This window comes from Halictus rubicundus, chromosome 14, assembly GCF_050948215.1.
Source record: "Halictus rubicundus isolate RS-2024b chromosome 14, iyHalRubi1_principal, whole genome shotgun sequence".
In the NCBI taxonomy this organism is placed as follows: Eukaryota; Metazoa; Arthropoda; class Insecta; order Hymenoptera; family Halictidae; genus Halictus; species Halictus rubicundus.
The window spans coordinates 4290919-4310626 of NC_135162.1; the positions used below are offsets into that span (position 1 = coordinate 4290919).

Here is a 19708-nt window from a genome sequence, read left to right on the forward strand (position 1 = left end):
TAATAAGAATGTAAGGATAGATCGAGATGTGCAAGATCACGAGAATCAATGATTTTGGGTCGCAATCAAAGTACTGACAATGACTCGGATAGCAAATAGCGTTTTGTTAAGTTTATTCATTTTATTCACTAGTATTATAATTTGTTTAAGTTTATTATTGTTAATTTTACATATGGTTCATTTATTGTTAACCCTTTGCACTCCGCTGTCCCCTCTCATGGGACATTAAAGTTTATTAGTCATTACGGGGAATTAAGTTATTTCAGCGCAACTTTTTGAGACATGCATGTTTCCCTGAAGTTTTCTCTTGAAATGGCACGAGAAATCAAATTAAAATATGGTATAATTACTAAGGTATATAAAAAAAATGTTAGCGGGTTTTATCGCACTTGAAAAGAGCGATAAGGAGAGTTTGTAGAAGAAAGGTCGGTACTCGCACTGTATAGTGAGATTTATAAATATAAATAAACAAATCTAAAACTGGAGGAAAAGATTTTCAAAGCTGAGCTCAGTCTCGTTTGAAGCGTCAAGCGGTATAGATAGATCTAACGAGTGAGAAAATCGGAAAAGTGACGCTTCGACGTATTGTTTTCTCCGTAAGTCGCTGAAATGGTGGAGTAAGTTATTTTTTGGGGGGTTGGAAATGCGTGTCATTAACTCCTACATTATTTACCGCATCCCAAAAGAAACAAATAATCAAACGCCAATGACGCACCACAAGTTTCTCAAGGCACTCATTGACGGATCTCAAATCGGATTTAAAATCAAGGAACTTTCGATAGGAATGAGGTAGAGCGATGAAATCTTTTTTAAATTAAAGCTGAAACTTTGTAGAATATGGGAAAAATAGGGAGATTATTACTATCCAATCATTTCAACGAAAAAATGACTTCATTAGTTTTTGTCACAAAAATCTATTTTTTGCAAAATCCTGAGGTCGTAGACAAATTTTGAGACCAGATTTGAAATCAGCGTAAAAAAATCTATGGGAAATGATGTATAGCATGTTAAAAAAAAATTTTTTCCGCGCGTGGTATTCGAAAAATTAAAATTTTCTTGAATTTGTGCGCGTTTAACGAATTTTCTCGAGGTTAAAAAACGTACGTACCACAATCTCTCTATTTTTCCCATATTCTACAAAGTTGCAGCTTTCATTTAAAAAAGATTTCATCGCTCTACCTCATTCCTATCGAAAGTTCCTTGATTTTTAATTCGATTTTGTCCAAATTGCCCACTGTGCGCCGTCCCGAGTGGAGTGTAAACATAACACGGCTCGGGTATGTCTCCTCGACGATACACGACGCAAGACCCGTGTTGTTGACACATATCGAGAATTCACTGTATCTCCCGGCCGATATATGTCCCTAGGTAGATCCACGTTCTGGACATATGAGCCGCTCAGTGCACACGTCGATTAACTCCACTTTTTAAAAAATCTTAAATTTAAGTGTCAAAGCACTTGATATAGTCATAACTTTTTATATTTATAATAACTTTGCTGAATAATAAAGATTAGCACCATTAAACGGCAAAATTTTTTTGGCCATTGAATAATAAGTAATTTATTTCAGAAGCCATTTTGATTGACTCCATACTCTTATGTAAATCGTTTCAGTAACGCTGTATCTGTTCCGGCCGTGCATCAACGCTTAATCCAAATGACCCACCAAGATTTTTTGTCAACAAAACCTTTAGAACAATCAATCATTAACAGAAAAGTAACCGTCACAGGGCTTCCAGTAAATTGGCTTAAAATACGCTGGATAAAGTTAGAAAGGTCCAAACCCCATCTCATACAATTCAAATGTGACTATAATGAAGATACAGAATTTAAAGCCATTAATATAAGAAAATCTGTAGGAGGTAGACCGCAAAGTTTGAAAAATATAGATCAGCCTTTATTATATCCTAAAGGTAGAACCGTGACAAGGGAAAAATGGAGAGACACGATGGACCTGCTAAAATTCATTCCTCCTGTTAAACATGATTACTATAAAAACTTGACAACAAATCGAAATGACGAATCCTCACATACAGCTGATGAAGAAGACATTATTTATAATATTGTTGAATTATCCCAAAGAATAATGCTGCTAAAATAAAGCTGCTATGAATTAATCACAAAAAATATATTATAACAGAACTGTCAACATTCATTTTTACGGAAAAGCTGTAATAAAAATATATAATAACTAACTTTTTCTGTAATAAAAAACTTAAAAATTTAAACACTGAATTTAACTTTATTACTTTTTTCACTTGCCAAATCGATTAACTCCACCAGTCACATAAAAACTGTAACATTACTGACGATTATTTTTTGACCATTCTTTCTTATTAATTTTATATACCGTTAGATGAAAGGTATATCTGTATTTATGCATTCTACATTATATATTTGAATTTATATTATAACAGGAATTTTAAAAAACAATATACATTACTTCATCGCATTTCTCAACTTTTTGTTTGATGGAGTTAATCGATGTGTGCACTGAACGGCTCATATGTCTCTGGGTAGATCCGTGTTCTGGACATATATCGAGAAAACACTTTATATCGGCGACCGGATGTGTTGAATTTTTTCATTGGCGGCTGATTTGCAAACAAAAAGATACGTAGGCGACACTTTGCGTGTTAACCCTAAAAGGGCTGTCGCGAGCCTCGATCGGTCGCTCGAAAGTTCGAGTTACCATATTTCAGGTACAACTACGTTGTCTATCCGTCGTATTTGAGGGGAGGAGGTACCTGGTTAGGTTCTTCTTGATTTCTAGGATTAATATCTGATCGTTGTTTGTTACAGGAGCGCCCTTACGAAGGGTAAGACAGAAGTGAGTTGTTGGTCCGATTGACAAAATGACGACCGACATCTCGGTGGTGCGAGGGGGTTGGGACCCCACGCTACAACAAGAGATTGTCGATGAGTACGAATACGACGGGGGAAACTCGAGCTCGAGACTCTTCGAACGTTCACGAATCAAGGCGTTAGCTGGTACGTATCCGTTCGTTCATTATCAGTCATCTGTTTGACATATTATATTTACATTACACTAGCAGCTTTAGACCTACTTCTTTCAAGACTGTTCGCGTAATTCCTTTGCTATTAGGAAGGAGATTTTCCGGTCTGGGCATTGTATTAGTATACACCAACTGTTACCACATCCTTTGATACATACACCACGTTGATAACTTGATACTGTAAAGTAATCTTTTTTCTTTTATTTTGAGAACAGTTGTTTGGTAGTTGCCGCGCGGAGAGCAATGCGACGCTTGTGTGCACGAAATTAGGCTCGCGTAGAAACTAGAGATTCTTTGAAAATATGGTTGATAGGGATAGTCTGATAATTTACGACGAATCTGGGTCCGATTACGATAAAATTGTTTTCAACTTGAGAGGTGAACGCGGCGAAAACTAACATCCGATCAAACATAAGAACGTTACTAACTTTGACTCTTTTCCAATTCAGGTGAACGTGAATTAGTACAAAAGAAGACTTTCCAGAAATGGGTGAATTCCCATTTGGTTCGATGCTCGTGCCGAATCGGCGATCTGTACGTCGATCTTCGGGACGGGAAGATGCTGATAAAACTCCTGGAGATCCTTTCCGGAGAACGTTTGCCGCGGCCAACGAAAGGAAAAATGCGAATACACTGTTTGGAAAACGTCGACAAAGCGTTGCAATTCTTGCGGGAGCAGAGGGTGCACCTGGAGAACATGGGATCCCACGATATAGTCGACGGGAATCCGCGATTGAGCTTGGGTCTGATCTGGACCATCATCCTTCGTTTCCAAATTCAGGACATCACTATCGAGGAGACCGACAACCAAGAGACAAAGTCAGCGAAAGACGCTTTGCTGCTCTGGTGTCAGATGAAAACGGCCGGCTATCATAACGTCAACGTGAGGAATTTCACCACTTCCTGGCGCGACGGTCTGGCCTTTAACGCCATCATCCATAAGCACAGACCGGATCTGATCCAGTTCGACAAGCTTTCCAAGGCGAACGCTATCTACAACTTGAACAATGCGTTCAACGTTGCCGAGGACAAACTCGGACTGACCAAACTCCTGGACGCCGAGGACATATTCGTCGACCACCCGGACGAGAAGTCTATCATCACCTACGTGGTCACTTACTATCACTACTTCTCCAAGATGAAGCAAGAGACTGTTCAGGGCAAGAGGATAGGCAAGGTTGTCGGCATCGCCATGGAAAACGATCGCATGATCCACGAGTACGAGAGCCTGACGAGCGACTTGTTGCGGTGGATAGAGGGCACCATAGAGGCCCTCGGTGACCGTAGGTTCGCCAACTCGTTGGTGGGCGTGCAATCCCAGCTCTCTCAGTTCTCCAACTACCGTACCGTAGAGAAACCGCCCAAGTTTGTAGAGAAGGGCAACTTGGAAGTGCTGCTGTTCACGCTGCAGTCAAAGATGAGGGCTAACAATCAAAAACCCTACACGCCCAGGGAGGGCAAGATGATATCAGACATCAACAAGGCTTGGGAGCGACTGGAGAAGGCCGAGCACGAAAGGGAGCTGGCTCTGCGCGAGGAGCTGATTCGCCAGGAGAAACTCGAACAATTGGCAGCGAGGTTCAATCGTAAGGCTAGCATGAGGGAAACCTGGTTGTCCGAGAACCAGCGTCTGGTCTCCCAGGATAATTTCGGTTTCGACTTGGCCGCGGTGGAAGCCGCAGCCAAGAAACACGAGGCCATCGAAACGGACATATTCGCTTACGAGGAGAGAGTCCAGGCCGTGATGGCAGTGTCCCAAGAATTGGAGGCCGAGAACTACCACGACATCGAGCGAATCAACGCTCGCAAGGACAACGTTCTCAGACTATGGACCTACCTGCTGGAATTGTTGCGCGCCAGAAGGATGAGGTTGGAGCTGTCTCTTCAGCTGCAACAGAACTTCCAGGAGATGCTGTACATCCTGGACAGCATGGAGGAGATCAAGATGCGGTTGTTGACCGACGACTATGGAAAACATTTGATGGGCGTGGAGGACCTTCTGCAGAAGCATTCTCTGGTCGAGGCAGACATCAACGTCCTCGGCGAGAGGGTGAAGGCCGTCGTGCAACAGAGTCAGAGGTTCCTCGAGCACGGAGAGGGATACAGACCCTGCGATCCTACGATCATCGTCGAACGCGTGCAACAGCTCGAGGATGCTTACGCCGAATTGGTTCGTCTAGCGGTGGAACGCAGAGCCAGGCTCGAGGAGTCTCGCAAACTCTGGCAGTTCTATTGGGACATGGCCGACGAGGAGAACTGGATCAAGGAGAAAGAACAGATAGTGTCGACCGGGGACATCGGTCACGATTTGACCACCATAAACTTGCTGCTGTCGAAGCACAAAGCGTTGGAGAACGAAATTCAATCCCACGAACCTCAATTGATGTCGGTAGCCGCGGTCGGCGACGAACTGGTCCGCCAGCAACACTTCGGCTCCGATCGTATCACGGAGAGGCTCCAAGAGATCTTAGGAATGTGGAATCATCTTCTCGACCTGGCTGCCTTCAGAAGAAAGCGATTGGAAGAGGCCGTCGACTACCATCAGCTGTTCGCCGATGCCGACGACATAGACATTTGGATGTTGGACACTCTGAGATTGGTGTCGTCGGAGGACGTCGGAAGAGACGAGGCAAACGTTCAGTCGTTGTTGAAGAAACACAAGGACGTCACCGACGAGCTGAAGAACTATGGCACCACGATCGACCAGCTTCATCAGCAGGCATCCGGTCTTGGGGAGCAAGATGCCAAGTCGCCGGAAGTATTGGAGAGGCTGGCATCCATCGATTCCAGGTACAAGGAGCTCATGGAACTGGCCAAGCTGCGTAAACAGAGACTGCTGGACGCTCTGTCTTTGTACAAGTTGTTCAGCGAGTCGGACGGAGTCGAGCAGTGGATAGGCGAGAAGAACAGGATGCTGGAGACCATGGTGCCGGCCAAGGATATCGAGGACGTGGAGATCATGAAGCACAGGTACAACGGCTTCGAGAAAGAGATGTACGCGAACGCTTCCCGGGTAGCCGTGGTGAATCAATTGGCTAGGCAGTTGTTGCACGTGGAGCATCCGAACTCCGAGCAGATAGTCGCCAGGCAGAACGAGCTGAATCAGAAGTGGGCCGAGTTGAGGGAGAAGGCGGACCATAAACGGGACGCGCTGAACTCCGCTCATGGCGTGCAGACCTTCCACATCGAGTGCAGGGAGACGGTGTCATGGATAGAGGACAAGAAACGAATTCTCCAACAGACCGACAGCCTCGAGATGGATCTGACCGGTGTCATGACGCTTCAGCGTCGCCTGAGCGGCATGGAACGCGATTTGGCAGCTATCCAGGCCAAGTTGGACGCTTTGGAGTTGGAGGCTCAGAATATTCAACAGCAGAACCTGGAAGATCCAGAGGTGATTCGCGATAGGATCGCTCAGATTCACACCATCTGGGAGCAACTGACGCAGATGCTGAAGGAGCGCGACGCCAAATTGGAGGAGGCAGGCGATCTGCACAGATTCTTGAGAGACCTCGACCACTTCCAGGCCTGGTTGACCAAGACCCAGACCGACGTGGCCAGCGAAGACACACCGACCACTTTGGCCGACGCCGAGAAGCTTCTGACACAGCATCAGAACATCAAGGAGGAGATCGACAATTACACGGGCGACTATCAGAAGATGATGGAGTACGGGGAGAGGCTGACCAGCGAGGCTGGCGACGGGGACACTCAGTACATGTTCCTGAGGGAGCGTCTGAACGCGTTGAAGATGGGCTGGGAGGAGCTGCACCAGATGTGGGTGAACAGGCAGATCCTGTTGTCGAACTCGCTGAACCTGCAGGTGTTCGATCGCGACGCTCGCCAAGCGGAGGTGTTGTTGTCCCAGCAGGAGCACATTCTCGGGAAGGACGAGACCCCGGTGAACTTCGAGCAGGCCGAGCAAATGATCAAACGACACGAGGCGTTCATGACCACGATGGACGCGAACGACGAGAAGATCAATTCGGTGGTGCAGTTCGCCACCAGGCTGGTCGACCAGGCTCATTTCGCTGCGGACAAGGTCAAGAAGAAAGCGGAGAACATCAACGAGCGCCGGCAGATCAACCGCGACAAGGCGAATCAGTACATGGAGAAGCTGAAGGATCAGCTGCAGCTGCAGATGTTCCTGCAAGACTGCGAGGAGCTCGGCGAATGGGTGCAGGAGAAACACATCACCGCGCAGGACGAGACCTACAGAAGCGCTAAAACGGTTCACAGCAAATGGACCAGGCACCAGGCGTTCGAGGCTGAGATAGCCAGCAACAAAGACCGGCTGCAACAATTGCAGCAAGCTGCCGAGGAACTGATTCAACAGAAACCCGATCTCGCCGAGATCATCAAGCCGAAGGTGGCCGAACTGGCCGACCAATTCGAGGAACTCGAAACGACCACTCACGACAAAGGCGAACGCCTGTTCGACGCCAACAGAGAGGTCCTTATACACCAGACCTGCGACGATATCGACTCCTGGATGAACGAGCTGGAGAAACAAATCGAGAGCACCGATACAGGCTCGGACCTCGCGTCGGTCAACATTCTGATGCAGAAACAGCAGATGATCGAGACGCAGATGGCCGTCAAGGCCAAACAGGTCACCGAATTGGACAAGCAAGCCGAACACCTGCAGCGCACCGTTCCCGACGATAAGATGGAGGAGATCAAGTGCAAGAAGGAGAAGGTGGCGCAGAGGTTCGCCCAGCTGAAGGCCCCTCTGATCGATCGTCAGCGTCACTTGGAGAAGAAGAAGGAGGCGTTCCAGTTCAGACGCGACGTCGAGGACGAGAAGCTCTGGATCGCCGAGAAGATGCCGCAAGCTACCAGCAGCGAGTACGGGAACTCCTTGTTCAACGTGCACATGCTCAAGAAGAAGAACCAGTCGTTGCGTACCGAGATCGAGAACCACGAGCCCAGGATCAATCTGGTCTGCAACAACGGGCAGAAACTGATCGACGAGGGACACGAGGACAGCTCCGAGTTCCAGAGGCTGATATCCGAGCTGACCGAGAAGTGGAAGGAGCTGAAGGACGCGGTGGACGACAGGAACAAGCATTTGCTTCAGAACGAGAAGGCGCAGCAGTACTTCTTCGACGCGACCGAAGCCGAGTCGTGGATGAGCGAGCAAGAGTTGTACATGATGGTTGAAGATCGCGGCAAGGACGAGATCTCCGCTCAGAATTTGATGAAGAAGCACGAGTCCTTGGAGCACGCCGTCGAGGACTATGCGGATACTATACGCCAGCTTGGAGAGACCGCCAGGCAGCTGATCAACGACCAACATCCGCTGGCTGATCAGATTGCTGTCAAGCAATCGCAGGTAAATATACGGTTGTACGGGTGTATAAAAATTATGTGTCACGACAACCATAGCGTGATTCTGCACCTACGATTTGGTGGAAATTGATATAAAAAACTCCCCGCAAAATTGACCGTGACCTTGAAAATCAAGGTAAAAAAACAACAAAGATTCCTTTTTTAATCGTGTTCTACTGGTCATAAGGATCAACTTTGTGAAAGAAACCATGGGTCGCATCTCAACAGTTCTCTTAAAAAATGATGTTGCATTTCTTGTAATTTTTGCAGCTTCTTTATTTGTAAATTTTTTACATCCAGCGCCAATATACAGGGTGATCCACGCAATTGTTTTAAGTCATAGCTCCGTTATTATTGCATTTACGAAAAAATGATAAAAGAGAAAGATAAATGGTTCGAAGAGCACTACATCTGTAGGCCTTTAAATTTTTTTTAGATGCAGCAGTGCATGTGCAATTAACAATTGCATCAATTCTTTAAATAGAAATGCATATTTTTTTTTGCACAGATCGATTCTTCCGTTCATTCTACGTAAAAAATGATTAGGGTACCATGGCAAAAAAATTATTAGATCTCGAGATATTTTCAAAAAATGTCTTTATTTGAAGAAGATGCTCAAACGCTTCTCCATTACATTCTAAACATTTCTGATAACGTAAGAAACGTTACGACACGTTTTACGTGTTAGTAAAATACATTTTCTTGTATTTAGTGAAATACAGCTACACTTTTTCAAAATCTTAGTTTTCGTACTCGAGTTACGATACGTGAATTGCTACTGAATGATGAAATGCTTACTCGTACAAATCGGTTTCTGTTATGATAACAATGTCGAAAGGGCGTTTACGTTTACAACATAGTCCTGAAGTGTTTGAGTATCTCCTTTAATAAAGACATTTTTTGAAAATATCTCGAGATCTAATAATTTTTTTGCCATGGTACCCTAATCATTTTTTACGTAGAATGAACGGAAGAATCGATATGTGCAAAAAAATATTCATTTCTATTTAAAGAAATGATGCAATTGTTAATTGCACATGTACTGCTGCATCTAAAAAAAAATTTAAAGGCCTACAGATGTAGTGCTCTTCGAACCATTTATCTTTCTCCTTTATCATTTTTTCGTAAATGCAATAATAACGGAGTTATGACTTAAAACAATTGCGTGGATCAACCTGTATAAGTAAATAGCGTACTATCATACAGCGGGTACCATCAGTAAGCTATCTCGTTGGGTATGAAATTATCATAATCATGATACTCCTATTTCCCTAACTACAGAATGAAAGAAAGAAGCTACAAAAATTATAATAAATGCAACATCATTTGTTAAGAGAACGGTTGAGATGCGACCCATGGTTTCTTTCACAAAGTTGATCCTTATGACCAGTAGAACACGATTAAACAAAAAATTGTTTTTGACCTTGATTTTCAAGGTCAAGGTCAATTTTGCGGGGAGTTTTTTATGTCAATTTCCACCAAATCGTAGGTATAGAATCACGCTATGGTGGCCGTGACATATAATTTTTTGACACCCTGTACATGTTGTAAACATATAGGGTGTTCCGGGTTTTCCGGCAAAACTACGGGAACATTTTCTACAAATAGAAATAAGAAAAAAAATATATTATTTGAAGATCGGTTAGGAACGCTCCGCTTACAAATTTATAAACAAATGAAATTGACTTTGGTAACGGCGAATTATTAGATGAACATAATTCCTCGTTTGAAAGCACTCGGCATTTTTAACACGATTTCTTGATCTAACAGGTGTTGTGGTAAAAGTGACACTGATGTTGAATCACTCCGAGATAGTAAACCTGATAACTATCGACGAACAAGATAAACACGTTCGACTTTTCGTACTCTGCGAAGTAAACTCCGCCGTTACCAGATTCAATTTCATTTGTTTATGACTTTGTGATAAAGCGTTTCTAACTGAACTTCAAATAATATTCTTTTCTTATTTCTACTTGTAGAACATGTCCTCGTAGTTTTGTCGGAAAAAGACCCGGGATGCTCTGTATACGTAGCTGTTGATTTTCTCTAAAATGTCAAAACTTTCTGAACTCAACTAACCGAATATATATTTTCCGTAACAGGTTGACAAACTGTACGCTGGACTGAAGGATCTGGCCGGCGAGCGAAGAGCCAAACTGGACGAGGCCCTTCAATTGTTCATGCTGAACAGAGAAGTGGATGATCTTGAGCAATGGATCGCTGAGAGAGAATTGGTCGCGGGAAGCCACGAACTCGGCCAGGATTACGACCACGTGACCCTTCTGTGGGAACGATTCAAGGAGTTCGCTAGAGACACCGAAGCGACAGGATCTGACCGTGTGGCAGCAGTGAACGGAATCGCGGATTCGTTGATCGCCGCCGGACACTCGGACGCAGCGACCATCGCCGAATGGAAGGACGGATTGAACGAAGTCTGGCAGGACTTGCTCGAGCTGATCGAGACGCGCACGCAAATGTTGCAAGCCAGCAGAGAGCTGCACAAGTTCTTCCACGATTGCAAGGACGTGCTTGGAAGAATCTTGGAGAAACAGAACGCGATGTCCGACGAGCTTGGCCGCGACGCTGGCTCCGTGTCCGCTCTTCAACGAAAACACGCGAACTTCATGCAAGATCTATCCACTCTGCAGAGTCAGGTGACTCAAATCCAAGAAGAATCCGCCAAGCTGCAAGCAAGCTATGCCGGCGACAAAGCCGTAGAGATAACGAATCGCGAAGGAGAAGTGGTAGCCTCATGGAACAACCTGCAATCATTGTGCGAAGAGAGAAGAGCGAAACTGGAGGACACCGGCGACCTCTTCCGCTTCTTCAACATGGTCAGAACCTTGATGATATGGATGGACGACGTTGTGCGTCAGATGAACACCTCCGAGAAACCTCGAGACGTAGCCGGAGTCGAATTGCTGATGAACAATCATCAGAGCCTGAAGGCTGAAATCGATGCTAGGGAAGACAATTTGCTGGCGTGTATTAACCTTGGAAAGGATTTGTTAGCTAGAAACCATTATGCCAGTACTCAGATTAAAGAGAAGCTAGCCGCTCTCACCGATCATAGGAACGCGTTGTTGCACAGATGGGAGGAACGTTGGGAGAACTTGCAACTCAGTAGGTGTTTAACGCGATACTACACCCTGGTGAAAATATTCTTTATTGCATTTATCATTTCGATCGGAATTTTGTTGCCAGGGGTACAATTATTATCATAGAATCGTTAGGCTTTCTTTTACAGGAGAACTAACTTGACCCTTTTGTAAATTGCAGTTCTGGAAGTCTATCAGTTTGCTAGAGATGCAGCGGTCGCCGAGGCATGGCTGATCGCCCAGGAACCGTATCTGATGAGCCAGGAACTCGGAGTAAGCGTTTGTATACACTTCGGTCGATGAAAATCCGTATAATCGTAATCGTATGTGAATATTATGTTGAAACGTATAATATGCCACAGCATACAATCGACGAGGTCGAGAACTTGATTAAGAAACACGAGGCCTTTGAAAAATCGGCAGCTGCGCAGGAGGAAAGGTTTAGTGCCTTGCATCGACTCACTACGGTTAGTAATTTCTCCGCAACTGTTACAAGCCTACACATGTAGTGTTCCTTCTCGAGAGTTTCTCGAGAAATTTTATAATTGATTATTTCTCATTTCTCGAGAAATACCAGTATTTCTCGAGAAATTTAAATCTAGGAAAATTCTTATGCATCTCATTTATTTTATAACATATTTTCAGACATGAATTTTCAGTTAACTCAAATTGCATATTACTAATCAATCGCGTACGTATAAGCATATCTACAGGCAGCATATCAATGCCGACGTATGCATGTTTGCAATGTGAAAATTTATAATAAATTTTATTGGCAATATTAGAGCCTATAAGAATTACAATAGAAAATCTTAGTAGACAAGATACGACGTTATTAACTTCTGAAGGTGCTCTTAAATTCTTATTTAAAACTAGAAAAACTGAATACTAAATTGAGTAATGAGTTTCTTGTTGTTATTAAAGAAGAAATATCTAAAAGAAGAGACAAGATTGTTGTATATCCCTTATGAAATATCTGCATAATCGAGAATCTGTACAAAAAGATTCAGAAGATACATTTTTTTTATTTAACATTCAAGGCAGATATGTATAAAATGGCAAAACAAATTCTAAGCAGACGTTTTGGAAAATATAACAATGATTCTAATGAAAATAGTGAAAAACTTTCAGATTCTCAGAATGAGGAACTATCACTGGAAAAACAATTAGAATTAGAAATTGCAAATAGACTTCAAGAATTTAGTGTCAAGAGTTTAGCGGCAGAAGAAAATAAATTCCGGACTCTAACAAAGGAATTCCAAATTTTTGAGTCCACTGGAAAAAGGACACCCAATCTTCAGCTACTTTTGGATGTTTTGTATACGATAAAACTATCATCCACACAAAATGAAAGAAATTTTTCTACGGCTACAGATTTTGTTACAAAAGAAAGAAGTAGATTGTCTGGTTCCACATTAGACGCATTATGCTTCTTAAGAAGTCATTTCAAAACAAAAGCGTAATGTTTCACTTTATAAAAGTTTGGCAAAAGTTTCCCAATATTTTATTATTTTATTAAAAATTCTCGAGAATTCTCGAGAAATACAGTCTTATTTCTCATTTCTCGAGAAATGAAAATGTTGAGAAATCAGGAACACTATACACATGCCTTTACATGTTAGATGAGTCGTGGGATTGAAAATAATTTGATGATAACGCGTTACAGTTTGAGTTGAAAGAATTGAAGAGGAGAGAACAAGAACGGGAGGAGGAGGAGAGACGCAAGAAAGAGGAAGCTGCGGCAGCCGAGGCAGCTCGGTTAGCTAAAGCAACGCCAGTAACTAGTCCAGATGAACCGCCCAGTGAAAGGTACCATTTCATTCCGGTATTTCGAATTTTTAACCCTTGCGCAACAACGAACAATGCGTTTCACGCGTCCAACAGCGAGATTTACAAATATTTTCTGCAATATACCAATCCTAGAACACAATTGTGACTGTCGCTTGTAAAACAGTATACAGTGAATTCTCGATACATGTCAGCAACATGGGTCTTGCCAGCGTCGTGTATAGTGCAGGAGACATAACCGGTCCGTGTTTTTTTTACACTCCTCGGCGTTCGAGGCCCCTCACAGGGCTCGCCCCGCGGTAGTGGGGATAATTCCGCGTCGTTTATCATCCAGGCCACGGCGACATATATAGAGAAATCACTGAATAGAAGAAATCTGTCCAGTACATAAGAGAGATTTAAAGCATTGGACAGTTAGAATGAATATGGAGTTAGTTGAGAATTGTCCAAGCCAAAACGATAAATTGGATTTTTTGTTTACACACAGAGCCGAAGCTGAAGGTGTAACCAGTGGAGAACGTACAGCTGGTGAGGATGAATCGCACGGTAAGATGACTATGCTACTTAATATTGCATCGGGTCCGAGGAAGGAAAATAGACTCTTTCGTTGATAGTTTTTTGATTCTTTTCGGTAGAGTTCAGCAAAATCTTTCTATAGACGATAAACGATATTCGAATTACGAGAATCGCGTGCAAAATTTTCTCATATTATTGTTACTTATTCAAATAAGATCTCGTCTCTGTTAAATCGAACAATCTAGTTCTCTCGAGCAGTCTGGTAACGATCAATCGAATACTCGATTCAACTATGAAGAATGAGTAATTTATTTATATACACACATATATATAAATATATAATATAATATATATAATATATTTATATATATATATATACTTTTTTTACTTTTTTTTTACTTTTTTTTTTTTTTTGTTCTTGTACTACTAATACAATGTGTATCGTACGTTTTTGCTTTCCACGTATCTTGTACACTTAACTCTTAGGCGACTGGTTTTACAAACTGGTTTGTTTGGATAAGCATGAAAAAGCTAACAGCACGTTTATTTTTGCCTTTCTGTCCCCGACCCTGTTTTCGACATTGTATCCGTCCCGACTGCAATCCGTTTTTCGAATCCCTCCAAACAAACAAAAAAATGCACCCTAAAATGCGGCACGGAATGCACAAACCACAGTGGCACATCGCAAGGCTTCTACACGTACACCACAGCCTCAAGACAAGCCCAAGGAAGGTGAGTGTCCTGACGATATAAATCTTGCCCCTAACGCGCTCGCAGGTCTTTCATTTTATCCTTTAATTATTGTTCCTTCGAAAGAGAATCATTTTCGTCTGTTGTTCACGATATTCCATGAATTATTACACACACCTAAATTAACTCTTTGCTACACGGTCAGACCATTCGACACATTTTTCGTTTCATCGCATTTCGTTTCGATAACACACTCACATTTCTTTCCTTTCTATCCGATGTGTTCACGATGATCGAGTGCCAAAGGGATGACGAATATTTTTCAGGATATAACTAATCATGTTGTTCGCATTAACGATGGTACTCTGTTAAATACCAGTGCCTTGGGAAACATTACAGTGACCCACAAGACAATGTGTTTGCCGCAGGTTCGTTCCGAGTTGCTACAATTTGTTCGTTCCGAATCCGAGATACACTGGTATTTGATGGTCGGAGTTGTGCTGAATTTTCTATATGTATAGATTATGCTATGTTGATCCTTTAAGCTGGTGGCGGATCATACTGCTGAATCATTTCTTCGCATCAATCATTTATCTCTCTTATCACTTTGAAAGCTCGGAACATGCTGTGCACTTAACGCGCCGTATTGTTAACAGTAACCTGGGAATTTACGAAAATTCAGTTCACTGTAAAATCGAACGAACACCAAGAGTAATATCATCACTTTACAGGACAACTGTTTCTATTTTGTAAATAAAAAAGATTCCAGGCAGAATGAATCTCTGGTGGCCGAGCAAAAGAGGATCTCGCGGTCAAAATTTGATTTCATATAATTCCGAATCGACCATCGCCCTTTTGCTCGACCACCAGAGAAATATCTTTCCCTCTTTCAGCATACGCATAGGCCAGCCACAGCTATCGCTATTAATTACAATGCGTTATTGTTCACTGGCTTGTATTAACTCTTAGCAGGTGACGGAGTTGCTCGACCTGCGATGCAACGCAATTATTTATGAAAACCGATACTGTTCGATTCGAAGAGAAAGAAAATTGAACTTGATTCCTCTGATGCGTTCAATAAAGGAACGATAGGCGTTACTATGTATAGATCGCGATCATTTTCCGCGATCAAATCAATTTAAAGGTAAGCGACAGGAGTACCGATGTATAAGTGTCGCAAACATCTAATTAAGCTTGTTTGTGCATCAATTAATGCTTCACTGTGCCATCGATCTTCTTTATCTGTGTGCAACTATCGCATTCGTTTCTGTTCTAATACGCGAAACATTCTCTATCGACAATTTCGAGTTTGCCGATAAAATATCCCTTGTTAGTATGATACGCATAGTTTCTTTCTTTTTGTCATTTTTTTCTTCATTATATAAATACAGTGAAATTTCTATATATGTCGCCGAAGAATGACAGATAAATGTCGCGGAATTATCCCCACTACCGTCGCCGAGGAGTTTAACATAATACGGGTAGGGTATACCGGTGTGAGAGCAATAACAAAATTTCTTTATTTTTAATTATTTTTTTACGAGACTTTCGCCAACATATTCGTGGCATTTTTCTAATGAAAATGATACCAAATATGATATCATTCCGATGATGTTTACACATGTAATGAACGATGAAAGTTAGTTCCTATCACAATTATATTAAGGAAAAATTAGTGTAAATACGATTCGAATGTCATCGGAATTATATCATATTTGGTGTCATTTTCATTAGAAAAATGCCACAAATATGTTGGTGAAAGTTCCATAAAACAATAGTGAAATATTTGAATAAAAACAAATGTTTAATATACCACGTTTTTAAGACGCACTAAAAAGTGTAAAATAATCTTTCCTAGCCCCATACAGATAGTCCAGAGAGTTTGTGATTGTGAATTTTTAATAGCTATGAAAATACAGTGTTTTCTCGATATTTGTCGCAAATACCTGGCTGATAAAAGTCGCAGAACTATCCCCACTACCGCGGTGTATCCCCTGTAGGGGCCTCGAAGCTCGAGAGGGTACGACGTCCAGTGTGGATCAAAGAATATTATCTCCTGGAGGATATATGTCGCTGGCAAGACCCGCGTTGTTGACATATATCGAGAAAACACTGTACTTGTAAGATTTAAAACGAAAAACATGGGGCGCAAGATGATAGTAAGGAGTGCAGAGAAAACTCACACAACAGTTCATATCGATTGCAGTGCAATAAAATTGTTAGTGACTTAGGTGAACTATTCATGCATCAATTATCTACTGCACGCGCCCCACCTTTTTTCGTTTTAAATATTACAAGTATTTTCATAGCTATTACAAATTTACAATCACAAATTTTCAGGACTATTTGTATGGGGCTAGGAAAAATTATTTTATACTTTTTAGTCCGCCTTAAAAACGTGATATATTAAACATTTTTTTTTTTGAAATAATTATTTTCTGCTTCTTAGTCTTGTGTGTTGTCATACAGTTCTGAGCTATGTTTAAAGTTTGAAGTCCCTAGCTCATCGGGAAGTTAATTTAAAATCAATTTAAAATCAATTGCAAAATTTGTACCGAACAGACAAGAAAGCGAGTTAATAAAAACGTGGAAAGATAAAGAAGTTTTGTCAATGAATTAATAGTGGTCTCCTGGTCTCGTACCGACATACCCGACCCGTGTTATGTATACATTCCTCGGCGGCGAGCATCGTTGTCCTTTTCTAGAGTGACTCCTGGACGATAAACGACATCAAGACCCGTGTTGCCGACATATATCGAGAATTCACTGTAATCGTAAGCTTGTTTGAACCATCCCCCCCTCCGCCCCCCATTATTTCGAAGTAGAATTATCTATCTCTCCTCGGTATTGAATTCGTGAAATATACAGCATGTGTAAAATTGGTGTGTGGTATAGTGCATGCTCAGAAACCCGCACGTCTATCCATGAGAAGAGGAACATCACCACCTGCCACACCCTCGCCTACGAAACCTCCGCAAGGTGTATCGGTTCCAACAAGTAAGTCCACTTTATGGATCACAGTTCTCTTTATTACTCATCTTCGAGCCGAGAAAAAAAGCGTCGCAAAATTTCAAAATTTCTCTCGTAGAAACAGTCATAATGACAACAGGCAAAACTGTTCGCAAAAGATTAGTAGAATTTTCAGCCGAAGCAGATTTCGGTGGATGAAAAGCAAAGTCTGTGATTATGTGGTGCTAAACAAACGAGAGTCCCCCTCTGAAAAAGTATTTGTTTGTTCCCTCGGGCCGCTCGGACAAGCGTTTCCATACTGATCCGCGAAAATGCAACCCTCGACGATCCTCAGGGTCTCGTCGACGGACCTCGCCAAGCATGGCTCGCTGATCGAGACGTGTCTGATCAATTGGTTCTTGTCGATCACGAACAAAGCCTTCGTGGGGATGCCTTCCTTTCCATCGAGAACACCGTACGCCTTCGATATCTCGTGGTTCTTGTCGGAAACCATGGCGATCCTCGTTTCACCCAAACCACCCTGTTTTCGCGGTGTTAGCACCCACGCGAGATGGCAATACTGGGAGTCCGTGGAAATTGCTATCACCTCGCAACCTTTTTGCAAAAGAAAAACCATAGAATTTAGATGCATTTCATTTTCTGCAAATTTTTCTGATTTCTATGCAAAATGAAAATTGTCTGCTCCGATTGCGAGACACTGTGTGATCTTATTATGTACAGTGAATTCTCTATATACCAAAAATATTGATTACACGCAAAAATGTTGCAGATGAAAATTGTTCAGTACCCATGGGGACATCACGAGGTGGTATTTTTATGTTTCTCAGTTTCCAAGGTGAGACGAAGGTGAACTTTCTTTATCTAAATGGAATGATATGTTTCTTTATCCACCATCAAATAGTGCGTTTTAAATAAGATGACTTCAGTGACCTATGACTCAAGGTCATTCGAGGTCAAGCTTGCAGGGAATTGAAGAGAAGGTGTAACTTTCACACCAAAACAATAACACGTGTTCAATATCAGTATTACTCGGGACAACATCGAAGTCATTATCAATGAAATGAAAACAAACGTATTTATCTAATTACTGTGCTCTTCTGCAAGATAGTCAGTTTACTTTCATTACTATTTGTGCAAAGGTATCCTTCGCTGAACCATGGTACTGAAATATAGTGATTTCTCTGCATATGTCGCCAAGGTCTGGATGATAAACGATGAAGCAACATTTACAAATACTGACAATGTAAACAGACATAACATGCACTACTGGGCAACTCAAAATCCACATTGGATGAGAACAACGGCGTTTCAAAATCCATGGACTCTAAAGGTCCTCACTTTTTCGAAGGTCATTTAACTGGACAAGTTTATATTAGCTTCTTACACAATGTACTACCTCAATTATGTGAAGAAGTACCTTTAAATAAAAGGATGCAACATGACGATGCGCCTCCACACTATGCACTGTGCTCTCGAACAGCAATGAATGAAATCTTTGCAGAAAGGTCGATCGGTCAAGGAGGTCTTGTAGCCTGGCCGCCCCGTTCGCCGAATTTAACACCACTCGACTACTTTCTATTGGGTGACATTAAAAACTGCGAAATGACCATTAAGCCTACGACACGTGAAAACATGAAAGTTAGAATACGCGAAGCTTGATAATACGCAAAGATAAATGTTGAAATATTGAGCAAAGTTAGAGAATCATGTAAACAATGACTTCTTAAGGATTATTAAGAATTCGCAACTAAAGTACAAATAAAACGATCATCACAACTTTTCTGCATTTCTCTGAAAGTTTGACCTTGAATGACCTTGAGTCATAGGTCATTGAACTCATCTTACGACGCACTATTTCATGGTGGATAAAAAAACATATCATTCCATTTAAATAAAGAAAGTTGACCTTCGCCTCACCTTGGAGTGTCCACCGGGAAAAATAAAAGTCCCACCACATGATGTCCCCATCGGCACTGAACAATTTTCATCTGAAACATTTTTGCGTATAATCAATATTTTTGGAGATATTCGTCAGTAACGCTTTATAATTTCCACCCGGTATGTCGCAGAGGCATGGCTGATAAATGTCGCGGAATTATCCCCACTACCGCGGGATATACCCTGTGAGGAGACTGCTACTAATTCAATAACAAAACTTCTTTATTTCGCACTATTTTTTTAAAGGACTTCCACCAACAAATCCATGGCATTTTTTAAATAAAAACGATACCAGATACGGTATAATCCTAATGATATTTACTTGTGTAATGAACGATGAAAGTTACAATTATATTAAC

The 19708-nt window shown here is 42.0% G+C and overlaps 1 protein-coding gene across 8 annotated transcripts in view; it reads left to right on the forward strand.

The window, feature by feature from the left end:
* Window positions 1-19708, forward strand: part of Beta-spec (spectrin beta chain) — a 67069-nt gene that overhangs the window by 32688 nt on the left and 14673 nt on the right. For 2 of the 8 annotated variants that reach the window (XM_076800094.1, XM_076800097.1), the window contains exons 2-10: window positions 2804-2992; window positions 3468-8353; window positions 10452-11472; window positions 11629-11720; window positions 11810-11914; window positions 13114-13256; window positions 13723-13781; window positions 14427-14483; window positions 17337-17438. In XM_076800094.1, coding sequence (XP_076656209.1) covers window positions 2857-2992; window positions 3468-8353; window positions 10452-11472; window positions 11629-11720; window positions 11810-11914; window positions 13114-13256; window positions 13723-13781; window positions 14427-14483; window positions 17337-17438 — 6601 coding nt within the window. In that variant the 5' untranslated portion in view covers window positions 2804-2856. The remainder of the gene's footprint in view (window positions 1-2803; window positions 2993-3467; window positions 8354-10451; window positions 11473-11628; window positions 11721-11809; window positions 11915-13113; window positions 13257-13722; window positions 13782-14426; window positions 14484-17336; window positions 17439-19708) is intronic. The other 6 variants (XM_076800096.1, XM_076800100.1, XM_076800095.1 and 3 more) reach the window with 3 other exon arrangements.